Source organism: Babylonia areolata, chromosome 8 (genome assembly GCF_041734735.1).
Source record: "Babylonia areolata isolate BAREFJ2019XMU chromosome 8, ASM4173473v1, whole genome shotgun sequence".
Lineage (NCBI taxonomy): Eukaryota > Metazoa > Mollusca > Gastropoda > Neogastropoda > Buccinidae > Babylonia > Babylonia areolata.
In genome coordinates, this window is record NC_134883.1 from 36,831,457 (window position 1) to 36,850,161 (window position 18,705).

Below are 18,705 nucleotides of genomic sequence, written 5' to 3' on the forward strand. Positions count from 1 at the left end.
GAAAAAGTGGTTCTACGAGTGCCTCTTGTGCTTCTTTTAACCTAACATGTTTTGTAAAATTCTCATATGCCCAATATACACCTTTCCAGAAACTATTACATTCAGTGTTTACAAATTTTCTTGGTCCGTACAGATCCAGGGAGTTGATTTCTGGGGATTTGACTAAGACTATTTTTTTCCACTTTGCTGTTCCTGTGTGTAATTTCCTAATCCATGATATTTTTAGAGCCTCTATGTACTTTTGTACATTTGGAATACCCAAACCTCCATTTCCAACATTATGTACTGTATATATTATTTTAATCTTATCTCTTTTGTCATCCCTTTTGTCATCCCATATAAATTCATAGCACAGTTTCTGTAGTTGATTTCTCTCTTTGTCCGGGGGATTGGGAAGAAGAATCCACAAGTAAATGAGTTTTGAAAGTATAAGTGATTTTAAAATAGCAATTCTACCAAGGGGTGCACATATGCGTTTTGACCAAATCTTTAAAAGCCTCTTAGCTTCTATCAATTTGTCTCCTGTATTCACTTCAGTTATTTTTGATAGATCTTCTGTGAACCAAATGCCTAAAAGTTTATATTTGGGGGAGTTCCATTTCATTTTCTTTTCCAATAGATACCGGCGTTTTGAGTTTTTCATTCTTCCTAACCAGACATTTAATGTTTTATCATAGTTAATTTTTAGCCCTGAAAATTCTTCAAATCCCTCTAGTGTTTCAAACAACTTTTCATACGACTCTTTATCTCCTTCTAATGTGAATGTTGTATCATCAGCAAACTAATTTTAAATATGGTATCTAATAAATTTATGCCTTTAATTTCTTCATCTTCCCTAATCTTGCACGCCAGGATTTCTGAGCATAATACAAACAGATAGGGTGAAATTAGATCTCCCTGGCGGCATCCTCTTTGTATTTTCAAGCCTTTGGATACTTTACCGTTCACAATGGCATATGATTTTCTATCCTTGTAAAAGGTGTGAATCCATTTACATAAATATAAGCCAAATCCATAGGCTTTTAATACAGTGTTCATATATGACCAATTTAATGAGTCGAATGCTTTTTCGAAATCTATTGATACTAACAAGCCTGAACGATATTCATTTTCTAAATAATGCATAACGTCATACAGGGTTCTTATGTTATCACCAATATATCTACCTGGAATAAAACCTGTCTGATCTTCGAGTATTAACTTTGGTAGAACTTTCTTGATTCTATTAGCTATGCATGCAGATCCTATCTTATAAGCGACGTTTAGCAACGAAATAGGTCTCCAGTTCTGTAAATATTCTCTTGGTTTATCTCCCTTTGGTAAACATGTAATTATCCCTTCTTTTTGTGTAACTGACAGTTCTCCCTTTTTAAAACCTTCATTCAGTGATCTAACTACAAAGTCCCCTATGTCTTTCCAGAAAAAAAATATAGAAGTTTAGTCATTCCATCTGTGCCTGGACACTTACCGTTTTGCATTCTTCTTAGTGTTTCTGTGGCTTCCTGTTTTGTTATAAGTCCTTCTAGTTGCTCTGATTCAAATTCATCCAGACTGGGCAAACTTTTAATGTAACTGCTAAGATCTCGTCTGTTTCCGTCAAAATATTACCTTGAGATGTAACTAATTTCAACATTTGTTTGCTTACAAAATGTCTTTTTTTTCAGATTACAAAAATATTTAGGCTTCTTTTCACCCTGAGATGCCCACCTTGCTTTTGACCTTAAAGCGATGCCTTCCAATTTTATTTTTCGTAGCTGTACCAGTTCCTTTTTCTCCTGCATATTCTCTGGCTAAACTATGTGCATCTATTTCTTTATCGATTCGCTGTATTTCTTTTTCTAGAGTTTCCTCCTTTTCTATAAGCTGTCTTTTCTTTCTTATACCAACAGATATTGTTTTAGTTATTTCCATTAATAATACATCCAGATAGAGTTGATCGCTTATGGTTAACTGAATTTCATTATTAGGTATCTTGCCTACGTTTTCTCTTGCATACGGTAACACTGCATATTGGTCCTTTACTTTTTCTATTGTTTCTTTCACTAACTCTACATATTCGTTGTCCCTAAGTAAAGATGAATTAAATTTCCAAAATGTTTTTCTTCTGGGTTCTGTGTTACATTGTAGATCAACTGTAATTAAAGAATGGTCACTTCTGTAACCATAAGTGATATCTGCATCCTTAACGTTGGTGATCAAATTGTCAGACAATAAAAAGAAATCAAGACGGCTTTGTTGTGATGGGGTTGGTCTCCTCCAGGTGTATCTTAAAACTTCATTATTTAATTCTCTCCATATATCTACTAACTGTAAGTCATCCATCATCTTTATTACTGTTTCTTGTGCTGCCATATTGTTTACACGTTTATAGTTGTAATAGTCTAAGCTAGGATTCATAACTAAGTTCCAATCGCCTCCTATTATTACATTCTGAATAGCTTGTTCTTCAATTTTGTCCGAATCTCTTAAAAAAAATATATATATAGGGTCGTCTCTGTTAGGTCCATACACATTGACCAAGGCCTGACTAAGCGCGTTGGGTTACGCTGCTGGTCAGGCATCTGCTTGGCAGATGTGGTGTAGCGTATATGGATTTGTCCGAACGCAGTGACGCCTCCTTGAGCTACTGAAACTGACCAAAAGAATTTCCATGTTAGATATTTTTTTTAAAGCAGAAATATGTAATTACCCTGAATGTCTATAATCGTTTTTTTGTATTTGAAACTCAAAGTTATTATTTAACAGAATAGCTACCCCTCGTGATCTAGAATTATTTGACGAAAAAACACATTCACAACACCATTCTGCCCTGATCTGTCTGTCCATCTTCTTAGTAAAATGTGTGTCTTGTGAAAAGTATACCGAATATTGCTTTTGTTTTAAATACTGTAAGACATCTTTCCTTTTCTGTAAATGTCCCAACCCCTGGCAGTTTAGAGATGATATCTTAAGGTTACGCATTGACAAATGGTATTTTTGGTCTGTATACATCGCACTCCCTTTCTTCCAGAGAATCAATGTGATTTCCATCCATAACATATTCTTCTGTTAAAGAAACATAGAAATAAAGAATGTGTATACTAAAATCAATTAACTGAGCAAAAGGAAACAAAAAATATTCATCCACTCGTGAGAAGTAGAGACCGAGATAGAAAAGTAAATCACATAAGACAAGTAACAATTATTCAAAAAAGAAAATGACACCATAGTACAAAAATATCAACAACAACAAAAAGTGACAATTTGATTGACTAGCGCAAGCAAGCGATGGGCGCAAAAACAACAAAAAACAACAACACAGTGTACAGTAAGAGTAATACAAAGGGGCATAGCATCAACATTTACACACCATCACTGTCGCCCATAACCTAGCTGACTGCACAGGGCCAAAACCGTGCTGAGAGTGAAATTGTTTTTGATTCCGTGGAATCCGAAAAGTACAGAAAAATAAAAAAAAGTTTACTAGTATAATCATATTCCTGCACGAAGGTTTAGGATTTTTTACCCGTCAATTGTTCGCCATCGAGTAAAAAAAAAAAAAAAAAGAAGAAAAAAAAAGACTGGATCGTGTGTGATGCACACACATATATAAAGCCAAGAGTACAGAGAGAAAAAACAAACAAAAAACAAACAAAAAAACACAACAAAACAAAAACAAAAAACAACAAACAGCATGCATCTCCGCCAAACACCAGCATCCAAGTTTTAATGTAGGAAAGGTGCTGGTGATGGAAGAGGAGACATGTCCACAACCCCTCTATCGCGGTTTTCTATTTTCATTTTCCCTTTCTCTCCCCTCACTCTTCCTCTCCCCTGTGTGTGTGTGTGTGTGATCTTTTTTCCTCCGCTTCATAATCCAAATCATCAATGAGGACGTGGGGATGGGGGTATCTAGCGACAACAACAACAACAAAACAAAACAAAAAACAAAAACAAAAGAGAGAGAGAAAGAGAGAGAGAGAGACTTTCCTCTGAATGCCCTGCTTAATTGAATGCTTATTTGAAGGCTTGTGCCACATAATTTGGAAAGTCACATCAGCATGGACAACCAAATTGCACTGGTCGACACAGGGCAAATATCACATTAAGCCAATAACTTTTTCACTACTGTAATCACCACAGCTGCATTTTAAATACATTAACAATACTTACATTCTCACATGCTAAATTTCTGTTTGACGTAAAAAAAAAAAGTAACAGATAGATGAATGAATAGATATACACACCAAATTTCACATCACAAAGTACAATTTGCGACAACTCCGTGTATATGATTCTCGAGTGAACAGTTGCAAGCTACAGAAATGGTAACCTAAAAACATTCGCGGTTTCTTTTCCCTGTTCCTCTCTCGTTTTTTGCATGCACACCACGGATTGTTCGTTCCTTGTGAACTCACCACTCAGACGGGGAAAACAAAGTGTTCACCAAAGTGCAAAGCTACTTCTTTCTCCTTTTCTTCTCCTTGCTTGTGTAGCTCGCATACGTTTCTCCCCCCCCCCTTCCTGTGTGTGTGTGTGTGTGTGTGTGTGTGTGTGTGTGTGTGTGTGTGGTGTGTGTGTGTGTGTGTGTGTGCGCGCGTGCGTGTATGTGTTAGTCACGAACTGTCCGCTCATTGTGAACTCTCGTCTCATCAGTGCTAAGCTCATCAAACTGCAATCGCAAAATTTTCACGTTTTTTTCCCTTCCCATTTCCTTCTCCCTCCCTCTCCCCCTCCCTCCCCTGCTCTCCAACGCCCGATGTGCACACTCACGTGTATATGTGTGTACGTGCGCGCGCGTGCGCGTGTCTGTATGTATGTTTGCCTGTGAGTGTATCCGTGTGATGGGTTAAGGGGAAAATAATAATAATAATAAGAACAAAAATAAAACAAACTAACAAAAACCTGATATACATACATTCAGATAAATCGTACGTCATGGCTACACAATGGTAACATCATGGAAATATGAAACCAAACATATAATCAAATAACACTGTATGAAATTAGCTAACCATCTCGTGTATCATAAGATTTGTCTTTGTACCTCATTTATTGAGCATGTCGTGTTGGGTGATTGTTTGTATGTGAGTATCTATGGTTGCAAGGGGCTATAAAAAGGAACAAAAACAAAGGCATATACACATCTCCAGTGTTACACAAATGCATACGTCATAACAATACCATGGCAATATCATGGCACTATGAGACTAGAACATTCAAATATTTCAACAGGATTGCATCAAATGGCATAATCATCTTTTGTATCTCAAGTTTTTATTTGTACCTCGTGCACATTGAGTGTGTCGTATCCGGTGGTGTGTGTATGTGTGTGCGTGTGCGCGTTTGAGTGTGTGCGCGTTTGAGTGTGTGTGTGTGTGTGTGTGAGTGTGAGTGAGTGAGGGAGTGTGTGTGTGTGTGTGTGTGTGTGTGTGTGTGTGTGTGTGTTTTGAGTGTGTCTGTGCCTGTGGTGCGTTTGGGAAAAAACAACAACAAAAAAACAAAACAAAAACAAAACAAAACAAAAAAACACACACACACAAAAAGAAAACGCAAAACAAATCAAAAACAAAAAAAAGTTCCTTGCTCAAATATATACATCATAGTAACACAATAGTAAAATCATCGTAATATGAAACCAAAAATATACAACAACACCGTGTCAAATCAGATAATCAAATCAGACCAAAAGTAAGAGAAAGTGAGTGATTGTGCATGTACGTGTATGAGTGCGTGTCATATGCGTGCGTGCGTGTGTGTGTCCGCACACGCGAATGCCACTGGTTTACATGTTGATATGATATGACTTAAGCATAGGATGCTATTCAATGTTACATGTCAGCATAACTTCGGCAATATCGGGTCAATGTGCTGGCCATCATAAAGATACATCCAGTTTGATAGTCATCCTCTTGCAAGTAAACAACAGGAGAATTTCAACCATCCAATTGTTTCCCACATTTTAAGATATTCAACATAGTTTACAAATTGGTGATCAGCAAGCAGTATTTCCTTTTTGTTTTCATTTTCAATATCGAATTGGATATCTGCCTTGACATGTATCTTCTATGTGTTTGAATATGTGTGTTGTGTATATAGCATTGAGTGTGAGTTCGTGTACAAGTATGTGTGTGTGTGTGTGTGTGTGTGTGTGTGTGTAAGTGCGTACATGCATATGCTCATTTGCATGTGTGTGTATTGATGTTTATGTTTATGTTTTTGTTTTGTTTTTTATCATTTTTTCTAGCATACAAATGTCAGTGTTATATGCACCAAAAATGTTAACAGTCGCTATAAAACGAATCTAAAAACAAGATAAAAAATATAAAGTAAATTAACAAATAAATAATATAAAAAATGGTATAACTAATAATAATATTAAATGACTATTTTTTGTTCAATCTGCAATTTTCGAACATCTTTCTCGAACGGGATTTTCATTCCTTTCAGCTCATTTTCAAAACAAAACATTCATTTGGATTACTGTACAGATTAAGTAATGTTTGCAGAGTGTAAGGTTTTTCTTACACATATCTAAGTGAGAGAGAGAGAGAGAGGGGGGGGGGGAAGAGAGAAAGAGATAGAGAGAGAGAGAGAGAGGGAGGCAATGATATTTACCGTCACTTCTAAAACCCAAATAAGGTGATTCCAATTTAAGCTAACAGGCAGAACATACGTCTAACATTAATATAGGTAACCCCACCACTTCGCCTTGCTCCCGTCCGCCCCCTCTCTTCCTCAGCGCAGTTAATGTGCTCACATTTTGTCATTCATGAAATGTTGCACATTTCTGCAGCAGCCAACAGCAGTTCATACCTAATATGATTATGGCTATTTCACCTTCCCTCACACTCACAGGCCTCATACCCATCCGCGCACCCCTTTCTATTTCAACAGACAGATTCTAGTTACGGCATTTCTTTTCTAAAAAGCACATCAATGTCCTTACTGGTGTCAACTTTCAAAGTTTTTCCATTTTTCAGTTTCACCAAGATTTTGCCGTTGGACGACCAAGCGGCCATAGTCGCGGAGTGAGAACTGACCTTTTTTAGAAGTCTGTAGTTAGTCTGGGTGAGGTCCTCCCCTACAGTGATGCCTGTCTGCTTTAACTTGCGGCGGGCTGTCAGCACTTGCCCCCTCTTCCCCCTGGACATGAAGCGCACGATGATGGGGCGGGGTCGGCCTGCTCCCGCGCCGACTTTCCCGGAGCGGTGCGCGATCTCGATGTCGCTGGCTGACACTGGAACCTCCAGCTTCTCTGTGAAGATGCTGAGGCACTTCTTCAAGCAGTCCTCTGCCGAAGACTCGGACATTCCACTGTCTTCCGTGCTGTTCCTGGACGTTGATGCCGTTTCTTAGGATGTCGATTTCTTTGGAGTTCTGTGTGAGCTGGTTCTTGAATTTGGCATTCTCTTCTCGCAGCTGATTCACTTCGGCCGCAAGTCTGTCTTTCTCGGTTTCGATGTCAAAAACTCGGCTCTCTAGTTTGTCCATTTTGTTCTCTAGTGAAGCAGCAATTCGTTTGAATTCTTCTTTCACTTCAGTAATTTCGTTTTTTAGTTGCTGAATATCCTCTTTGCTCGTCAGTTTCGTCAAAGCAGCTTTTAGTTCGTAGACAGCTTCCTGCCAGGCCATTTCTTCTGTTTCTTCTGCTGTAAATTCAGTATTTTTCTTCTGTTTTTTACTGTTTTGATTTGCTCTGCTGCTATCTTTTGTTTGCTCTGGACAAAGACACAGGTCACTGGTCGATGACGACGACGATTTCCTCTTTGCACCTCCTCTGTTCCCAAAATACTTAGAAATAGTTGTGTGCTCATTATTTTTGCGTGTAATTGCCATCACAAATGTTAAACAGAAAGATGAGTAATTTGCAGAAATTAAAAGTTCATATCTCTATAAATCTTGAGCACACTGCGCCCCGCTCGCCTAACGTCGAGTTCTCGCTACTCCATTGCCATACGACACTGCATTCACTGCACGCTTTCTCCTTCCCTTTCTCCTACTGAGAAAGAAGTGAGCTCGAAATGCAGTGCTATCAGAGCTCTCGCGAAACACGTCTGTCCTCGACGGTGGGCGGAAGTCAACTCCACTTCTCTAACATTTGGCGAGTAGCAGGTATTCCCATTTTGTTGTTAACATTTGGGAATATAGAAATAACATCACATACTGCTAAACAAGCGTTTTCTGGCAGTGGGGCTACTGCGTCGTTGATGTAGAATAGTTTAGCAAGAAATTCTTTGCTGTCCAACACTTAATACTGTAGATGTGAGACCAGATGGGCCATGGCCTGTTGCACAACTTTTGATATATGTTGTGTAGGTGTTCCACATCCAGATAACAAAAGACGTGTTGGGTAGGGTGGTGGTTTGTGTATTTTGATTAGGGGTTTGTCCAGGTCTCATTTCCTCGAGGTAGGTTACATATTTGACTATGACTTCTTCCAAGTGTCCTTGGGACTTCCACTTATCCGCCCAGGTCTTGATAACTCTGCAAGTGTTGTCCACTGGGTTAACTGGAATAATGTCATAGTAATCAGTTTTTTTTGTGTTTTTTTAGTTCCTCAAGGATCAAAATGTCGTCTTTATCTTGAGGAGTGATGACAGTGTTGCCTGATTTGTCAGCAAACCGACATGCAACATTGTGAGTCAGTGGTAGTCTCCGTAGTTCTCTAAGAGCATGCCGTTGTCCTGAGGTCTTGTTGTCTTTGATTCTGCATCTTTTGTCTCTGGCTATGAAGTCTGATGTACACTTCTCAATGAATAACTCAAGGGCTGTATCTGAGCGGGGTGCATGTCTCTTTGTTGTTTGACACCAAGGCCTCTTAATAAAGTCTCTATCTGTGTCTTCATCTTTAGTTGAGATCTTATCTCCCAGATCTTCCACAATTCCTTTCTGTTTCTCCTGTTTGTGCAGCCAATGCCAGCATAATCTATCCACCCAGTTGTGAGTTCCTATCAGGGCATCGCTAACGTCCATGGGTTCCTTTGGTGTAGGAATAAAGGCATCAAGGAGACGGCAGAATGAAATTTGATCTGATGTGAGTTTGAAGTCATCAACTAGAATAACTAGGTCCAGAACTTTGAAATCTTCTTCAGTTAAGACTTGTTGTGGTGCAGAAGCCTTCTCTGTTCTAGATTTTCCTTTTCTACCATGCTGTTGGCAATGCGGCCTTGTTCTTCGGGGTAAATTAGAATCTGCGTTTTTTATATACGTTTCAGCTTTGTGGATCCACAACCAGGTTTGCATTTTTGGTGATGTCCATACGGTGTTGTGGGATGGATTAAATATAACTTCTTTTGTATTCATTTGTCCAATCAGCTCATTTGTATGCTGGATACCTATGTCATAGTTTGCCAACTCCCTGAAGTGGTTGAACTTTCTCTTCGCTTCAGTTCAGTTTCAGTAGCTCAAGGAGGCGTCACTGCGTTCGGACAAATCCATATACGCTACACCACATCTGCCAAGCAGATGCCTGACCAGCAGCGTAACCCAACGCGCTTAGTCAGGCCTTGAGAGAGAGAGAGAAAAAAAAATCCCTTCAACTACAGCGGAACAGATTTCTTTTTAAACGGCATCCAGGGCTTTGGAGCTAGCCATGTCTAATATATGCTATATAGGCAGCATGCATGCACTCAAGGCCAGACAAGCGTGTCAGTCGTGTCCGACTGTAACCATCAGAACAGCAAAATAGGCAACTGCTGTCCCAACTATCTGGGCCAGAATTTGATTATAGTGGAGAGTGTCTAGCCCAGGTTACATCCCCACTCTCTCGGCCAAGACGGTTTTAGGACAGTCGGTGTTGGGATAGTTCCCAGAGGCCCCAAGGCTACAGCACTAAGAGCCAGTGTAGTCTTGCCTCCTAGTTTGAGAGTCATAGTCCTTCACAAAAGACTAAGCTGAAAATGACTTTTCACTGCAACAGAAAAACGATTAATCAAACAGCTTTCACTTTGCTGTTGGCCCGAGTGTAAGCTTATGTCAATCAGTGATACAAATTGAGCGATGGGCCTTATTTGTATTTGTATTCCTCTTTTTGTCACAAGAGTGACACAGTGTCTGTGTGAAATTCGGGCTGCTCTCCTCAGGGAGAGCACTACACTGAAAGCGCCACCCTATTTTTTCTGCCGGCAATTTCATTGTTTTTCTGTCCCTTCCTATCTGCCTAGAGGATGTGGTGTAACATTTATGGATGTCCAAACGCACAGACGCCTCCTTGAGAAACCGACGCTGACAAACTGTCCCATTGTCTGCCGCTGGTTCGACACCGAGGTCGGACCATACTTCCCTCAGACTTGGACAAACTACCCCCTTCAAGAGGTCTTGGTGCTAGTGACCTTGGTTATGGGGTCACAGGGTGGCTGGCGCCCAAAGGTGGATCCTATCCAAACTCGGGTTCGCCCCTGGGAAATGTTGGACTGTATAGAGGAATAGTAACGGATCCCTGGCATTCTTCTCCCTCCTATCAGCCCAGCACTGCTTTCTCCCAGCATACAGTGTCCCCATGGTGATGCGCACAGCACTGGGTAGAGGGACAGGGTACCTGTCGTTCTGGATGACCCCACTGTCGCTAATGCCTTTTTCACTTGTCTTAGCTACTCCCAGTACCTCTGCTCAACTCTCGGAAACCAGGAGTTTCTGCCCCCCTGTCTGTGCGTTTGGGAGACGACCGGGTGTTCTTGTTCTCACACTATTTGTGGGCTCCTCTCTCTTCCCACGATAGGGTCTGGCATCCCAATTTGCAGGCGTGCCTTAACTTTCGGACCCGCCACTCTTAACCTTCTTTAACCTGGGGGACAAGTGGGACTCACGGCTCTCACACCCTCATTACCAGGAGGCTTCGGGGTCTAGTTCTTTTTCTTGTCGGGCCGGCCTTCAGGCCTAGGATGTCTCCCTAGGTGTTTCCACGAGAAAGGCGACACTTATGGAGTTTGTACTTACCCTCCCTCCCTTACTGAAGGGACACGGTTCTCCGCCAGTCTTCCATCCCCAAAGAGAAACGAGCCACCGTTAGGTCCATCCCGGCGCAGGTGCACTCTTTATTTGGGCCTTATGCTCCCTAATTTTTCAGCAGGATGAGACCAACAGGGAGGTTGCCTCCTTCGCCAAGGCCATTGTGGGCCTCAGCTGGTTTAGAGGCTTCCATTCCAGGATCCCCCCAGTGAAACTCAGCCTAAGTGGCAGTGGCAGGTGCTGCAGCAGCACACTCATCAATTGTGTGACATGGAATTCAACAGCTACATTGTTTCAGTACTAGAATCTGGATACGTGCTGTCGTGGGCTCTGGATCGCCGGCGCTTTTCCAAAATCCTCTCCTCCTCTTTATGTGTCCAGCACAGAGGAGCAGAAACATTGTCTTAAAGATGGAGATATCCCAACTACTACTAAAAGGTGTGTAACTCACGGATGCAGGTTTTGGGTTTTGTGGCTGCCTGTTTGCTATTCAAAAACCGCGGGAGGGTGGCGACCGAACCTGGAGATGTATCCCCTCAACAAATTTCTCCCCTTGGTCAAACAAGGCCATTGGGGGTGCCCTCTTCATCTCTGAGGACCAGACCCTTGCTTGACATCTTATCCAAGAGAAATAAGGATCGGCATCTATGTCCAGTCAGATGTTTCAAATACTACTGGGATAGATCTCGTGACAGACATTCCACTCAGAGACGTCTTCTGATCACGACCAATGAGAACTACAAGAAAGACATTGCAGCAAGCACCATTTGTCGTCGGGTGTCACAGGTCATTCTGGAAACCTACTCTCTGGACTTGAGAGATATCAGCTGCTTGAATCCGAAAGCACATGTAATGCGGACCCACGCCATTTTGGTGGTGTTCCAGCACCCTGTGCCTCTATGGCATGTTCTGGAGACAGTCTTCTGATGTTCGGAGAAACCTCTCATCAACTGCTATATTAGGGATTTCCATATGACAATGGCTTATGGTTCCAAGGGGATTTCCTTTGCTGCAGCTTACACAGCTGTTACTGATACTAAGGCTTTCCATGTGAATAAAGTTTTGCAACCCTCCTTTAGCTTTAATTCTGCATCAGTATGGTATAGTATATGACATAAAAATGGTGAGTTTGTATAATAGGGTAGGTATGCCTAATTGCGAACGATTTAGTCGAAGCGACCAGTTCAACGTGTGTACTGTAAAGATAACATGTCGTTCGATAGTCAAACGTAGTTCTTTTGTTTTTGAAGGCTTTCTCCGACTGGTTTCACCAGGAAAAGTTCGTCTGCTCATTCTTTTCAACATTTCGACGACGTTTGAAATAACAGGGGTGCCTGAAGATAAATGCGAACGGGCAAATCTAACTGAGAAGGATGGCTTTGGGTACATGTAGACAAAACAGAAGCAGATATTTGACTCATTTGACTATTGAAACATCGTACCACACTCCTGTACTGTTGGTTTTGATCACACATGCACACAAACACACAACAGGCATTAAAACACAAACACCCCACACCGCACATAAACGCACCTTTTGAGTGTGCTCAGTAACTTTGCAGCATCGTTTGCAAACAGACTCACGTCAAAATATCCTATGGTCTAATTGCAAACGACACTATTTTGCAGATTCCTGTCAAAAAATGACGTTCTGATCTGTCAGCAATATGCTTTTTACAATTCTCCCAGCACTGGTAATGCGCATTCAACATATCCGATGAAATCAACTATTTCAAACTGTGTCAAAGTTCAAACCCTACAAGTTGCTTCCCTTGATTTTAGTATTTTGAGAGCACGTTTGTAAACTTGGTCGGCATGGTGCGCGAGAGAAGAAAGAGCGCGGAAATAGCCAGAAACAGCTGATGTTTGACTGGTTCTTGGAAATGAATATTCATTCAGGTATTATAGAAAGGTCGAAGCAGACGTTAAATTCTGAAATGCAACCGTTAAAGCTTCGAAGTGGGGCGGTATCCAAATCGCTCAAAATTACACACTCTTTGCAATTACCCATACCTACCCTGCACCCTGACTGGTTAAACATACTTACCAGTATATTCAACCATGCTGGAAGTATAGTACAAATTCCCCATTTCTCTTTAATTCACACACACACACACACACACACACACACACAGATATATATATATATATATATATATAGAGAGAGAGAGAGAGAGAGAGAGAGAGAGAGAGAGAACAATTTTACTACTGGTATTGTTTGCAGGCAATAAACTGCATGCTCACTTACATGGGCTCCGGGCACTGTTTGGGTTTGGACAAGCGCCTGCCTTTCTTCAGGTAAAGGATGAAACTGTTGTCATCCACATCAGGGTATGGAGTTATGCCCCTCGTTAGAAGCTCCCACACCACCACTCCAAAGGCCCACTGCGAAAATTAATGAACTGTTCTGTTGGTGTTTTTATTAATAGACAACTTCGAGAGGCAGTACAAGACAGTTTTTTTTTGTTTTGTTTTTTAATGAAAATTGGTATATGACTCTGTATGTCTGTCATGTGTGAGTGTAAGTGTCTGTGTGAGTCTGAGAGAAAACGAGAAAGAGAGAGAAGCGAGAGAGCTATTCTCGTGATTATGGAGAAGAGGTGTGAAAAGATAGGATGCACACACAATGTCTTCCTCTACTCCTTCTCAGTCCGTCCCACTCTGTTTGTCTGTCTGTCTCTCTCATTTCATCTTTTCTTCTTTATTCTCTTCAGTCTTGCCCCCACCCCTTCTCTCTCGTTTCCTCTCTTCTTATCTCTCTCTCTCTCTCTCGCTTCTGTCCCATTACATATTGACGGTCAAACGGAGGGGCAAACAGTGAAAGACCGATTTGGTTACTGACCACGTCAGTCTTGGATGTGAAGTGACCATGTTCAATGCATTCAGGGGCCATCCATCTGATCTGAAGGCTACCGTCGGCTGTGTAGTGCGAGGCCGGGAACAGAGACTCTGCCATTCTGTAGTCTGTCAATTGGATATCTCCGTCCTCTGAGACACTGGAAAACATGACAATGGAATTAAGTTCCTCTTTCTTTGACAATTTTTAATGTGTTTCATAATACAATGGACACACACACACACACACACACACATCGAAAGAAGTAAATCGGCAGCTACCCATGCATTCACCTTGGTCAATGACCCGACAGCTGTAAAAACAGGTAAGTAACAATCAAAACGTCATCATAAAAACCAACTGGCGTGTGCAAACAAAATTCGTGGAATCTGCAGTTAGCACACACACACACACACACACAAACCAAAACCAAAACAAACAAACAAAAAACCCAACAACCCCCCCCCCACCCAACCCCAACAAACAAACAAAACAACAACAACAAACAAACAAACAAACAAAAACAATATATATATATATATATATATATATAACAATGAATTTGGTTTTCTATAAGCGAAAGTACAAGAAAGAGATACTTTAATCAGAATCCAAATGCAAGATCAATCTGCAATGCCGGCAACGTGTATAACACAAGCTAAATATCGATTTGTTGAAATGTGTTGCTTTTGATAACAGAAACATGGATCCAAAATCAGTTTTTTTCCTAAAAGCTGATTTTTGTAAAAATACCAGTTGTCTGGTAATTCAGTTCGTCTGAAAATTAACAGTGTTTTGTTGTTGTTTTTCCCCCGGACTTTCTTGGGTCGACCACCGTTTTATTATGTATATATATAAATTCATTATGACATTCAGAATAGATGGGAACAAATGTGAACATAAACAATAACAGATGTAAGTGATTATATATATATATATATATATATATATATATATATATAGTTCATTACACAATCAAACACATGAATCATTTTATGGTTTTTAGTGACAATATATAAAGTCACAGACACAGAAACATAGCACACGCACACACACACACGTTTTGCTATGTCATTCATCTTTATGCTGAGCACAGAGCTGCAGTCATTTCTAGCCCAGCCATGTTACCATTGTCTTCTACGTCCGCTGACACCCCCCCACCCCCGCCCCCTTTTTTTCCCCCCATCGCTGTATCTTCATACTATAACACATCACATTACTGTTACAAAGACCTCTCTGATTGCTGTATCTTCATACGTTTACACATCACATCACTATTACAAAAACATCTCTGATCGCTGTTTGTTTTTGTTTGTTTTGGTTTTTTTTCTCTCCCCCCCCCCTCTTCTTCTCCCCTTTTCCTATTTTTTACTGCCTCACATGAACTTTTTCATTGGAAAGAGAAAAAAGGAAAGAAGAAAAATAATCAATACCAAAAAAAAAAAAAAAAAAAGAGTGAGAGAAAGAGAGAGAGAGAGAGAGAGAGAGAGAGAGAGAGAGAGAGAGAAACAAAAAAACAAACAAAAAAATAATAAAAGAGAGAGAGAGAGAGAGAAAGAGAGAGAGAGAGAAAGCAAAAACAAAAACAAAAAAACCCAAAAAACCCACACAACAAAATAAAACAAAATAAAAGGGAAAAATAAATGAAAGAACATACATACATATACATACGTACATGTCTGTCTGATTTATATACATGTACATTTCGTTGCATCATTTTAAATGTATGGTTACCTCAGGGTTTTATGTGCTCGTTTATGTACATGTGTGTGAATGCTTGTGTGCGCGCGTGTTTAATTTCATGATGACATTGGAGTTCAATATTAAATATTCCAAACCATACACATAGACTTGTCCCACACACATTTCTACAAAGACAGCCGCTGCCATCCCCCTTCTTCCCACCTCCTCCCTTGTCGTTTAAATCGTAATCAGCACTTCCCTTTCTATGTAAATCTGTTTAATGCATTTATATGTTTCTGTATTTCATTTCTTGTTCAAAGATTAAAGATATTGGCATGGCTGTCTTTGTCTTTTTATAGATACTAATGCACATTTTCCCTATCAATATTATATGATTGACTTTTTGAATGATGATATTATTGCATTTAAAGTTGTTTGATCGTTTCACTCCAAAGAGGACTTCGTGCACACTCAATTCCAGTCTGACGCCAACTGCTCCAACTATACAAAATTCGATGTGTTTCCAGAATAATTTCACTGGTGGGCATTTGTAGAAGAAATGCTCTATGCAATCAACTTCGTCTACGCAGATTGAGCATTTATTGTTTTCCATTATTTCCATTTTATGCAACAGAATATTAGTTGGATATATGTTGTGCAATATTTTCCATTGTAGTTCTTTTAATCTTGTTTCTTTAGTTGATGAAGAGGGCAGTAACCAGTAGTAATGATCAATTTCAACGTTAAGTTTTCTAAGCCAGAAGTGGTAGGCACATGGTTTTACTTCATCTTTATTTGATTTTTTCATTCTTTGGGATATGAATTTTAGCTTTGTACAGAACACTTTAAGGTCGTCAACTGTGTCATAATTGACAGTTTCTTTTATGTCACCCATCCATTGCTTCCACTGGTGAGGAATAGCATTTGATAAAGCATTATATTCGAAAATATAAGATGGCTGGTTTTCCCCCAATTTCTATATAATTTCTTGCAAGTTATTCATGAACTTTTTCATTGGAAAGAGAAAAAAAGGAAAGAAGAAAAATAATAAAAAAACAACAACAACAACAACAAAGAGAGAGAGAGAGAGAACAAAAAACAACAACAAAAAAACAGAGAGAGAGAGAGAGAGAGAGAGAGAGAGAGAGAGAGAAACACAAAAAAACCCACACAACAAAATAAAACAAAACAAAAGGGAAAAATAAATGAACGAACATACATACGTATACATACGTACATGTCTGTCTGATTTATATACATGTACATTTCGTTGCATCATTTTAAATGTATGGTTACCTCAGGGTTTTATGTGCTCGTTTATGTACATGTGTGTGAATGCTTGTGTGCGCGCGTGTTTAATTTCATGATGACATTGGAGTTCAATATTAAATATTCCAAACCATACACATAGACTTGTCCCACACACATTTCTACAAAGACAGCCGCTGCCATCCCCCTTCTTCCCACCTCCTCCCTTGTCGTTTAAATCGTAATCAGCACTTCCCTTTCTATGTAAATCTGTTTAATGCATTTATATGTTTCTGTATTTCATTTCTTGTTCAAAGATTAATGATATTGGCATGGCTGTCTTTGTCTTTTTATAGATACTAATGCACATTTTCCCTATCAATATTATACGATTGACCTTTTGAATGATGATATTATTGCATTTAAAGTTGTTTGATCGTTTCACTCCAAAGAGGACTTCGTGCACACTCAATTCCAGTCTGACGCCAACTGCTCCAACTATACAAAATTCGATGTGTTTCCAGAATAATTTCACTGGTGGGCATTTGTAGAAGAAATGCTCTATGCAATCAACTTCGTCTACGCAGATTGAGCATTTATTGTTTTCCATTATTTCCATTTTATGCAACAGAATATTAGTTGGATATATGTTGTGCAATATTTTCCATTGTAGTTCTTTTAATCTTGTTTCTTTAGTTGATGAAGAGGGCAGTAACCAGTAGTAATGATCAATTTCAACGTTAAGTTTTCTAAGCCAGAAGTGGTAGGCACATGGTTTTACTTCATCTTTATTTGATTTTTTCATTCTTTGGGATATGAATTTTAGCTTTGTACAGAACACTTTAAGGTCGTCAACTGTGTCATAATTGACAGTTTCTTTTATGTCACCCATCCATTGCTTCCACTGGTGAGGAATAGCATTTGATAAAGCATTATATTCGAAAATATAAGATGGCTGGTTTTCCCCCAATTTCTATATAATTTCTTGCAAGTTATTCATGAACTTTTTCATTGGAAAGAGAAAAAAAGGAAAGAAGAAAAATAATAAAAAAAACAACAAAAAAACAACAACAACAACAAAGAGAGAGAGAGAGAGAGAGAGAGAGAGAGAGAGAGAGAGAGAGAGAGAGAGAGAGAGAACAAAAAACAACAACAAAAAAACAGAGAGAGAGAGAGAGAGAGAGAGAGAGAGAGAGAAACACAAAAGAACCCACACAACAAAATAAAACAAAATAAAAGGGAAAAATAAATGAACGAACATACATACGTATACATACGTACATGTCTGTCTGATTTATATACATGTACATTTCGTTGCATCATTTTAAATGTATGGTTACCTCAGGGTTTTATGTGCTCGCTTATGTACATGTGTGTGAATGCTTGTGTGCGCGCGTTTAATTTCATGATGACATTGGAGTTCAATATTAAATATTCCAAACCATACACATAGACTTGTCCCACACACATTTCTACAAAGACAGCCGCTGCCATCCCCCTTCTTCCCACCTCCTCCCTTGTCGTTTAAATCGTAATCAGCACTTCCCTTTCTATGTAAATCTGTTTAATGCATTTATATGTTTCTGTATTTCATTTCTTGTTCAAAGATTAATGATATTGGCATGGCTGTCTTTGTCTTTTTATAGATACTAATGCACATTTTCCCTATCAATATTATACGATTGACCTTTTGAATGATGATATTATTGCATTTAAAGTTGTTTGATCGTTTCACTCCAAAGAGGACTTCGTGTACACTCAATTCCAGTCTGACGCCAACTGCTCCAACTATACAAAATTCGATGTGTTTCTAGAATAATTTCACTGGTGGGCATTTGTAGAAGAAATGCTCTATGCAATCAACTTCGTCTACGCAGATTGAGCATTTATTGTTTTCCATTATTTCCATTTTATGCAATAGAATATTAGTTGGATATATGTTGTGCAATATTTTCCATTGTAGTTCTTTTAATCTTGTTTCTTTAGCTGATGAAGAGGGCAGTAACCAG

At 39.4% G+C, this 18,705-nt stretch overlaps 1 protein-coding gene across 6 annotated transcripts in view; it reads right to left on the reverse strand.

Annotated features, from left to right (window-relative positions):
- LOC143284775 (hepatocyte growth factor receptor-like) overlaps positions 1-18,705 on the reverse strand; it is a 231,207-nt gene that overhangs the window by 14,887 nt on the left and 197,615 nt on the right. For all 6 annotated transcript variants that reach the window (XM_076591767.1, XM_076591766.1, XM_076591762.1 and 3 more), the window contains 2 exons: positions 13,772-13,925; positions 13,178-13,314 (listed from right to left, as the gene is read on the reverse strand). In XM_076591767.1, coding sequence (XP_076447882.1) covers positions 13,178-13,314; positions 13,772-13,925 — 291 coding nt within the window. The remainder of the gene's footprint in view (positions 1-13,177; positions 13,315-13,771; positions 13,926-18,705) is intronic.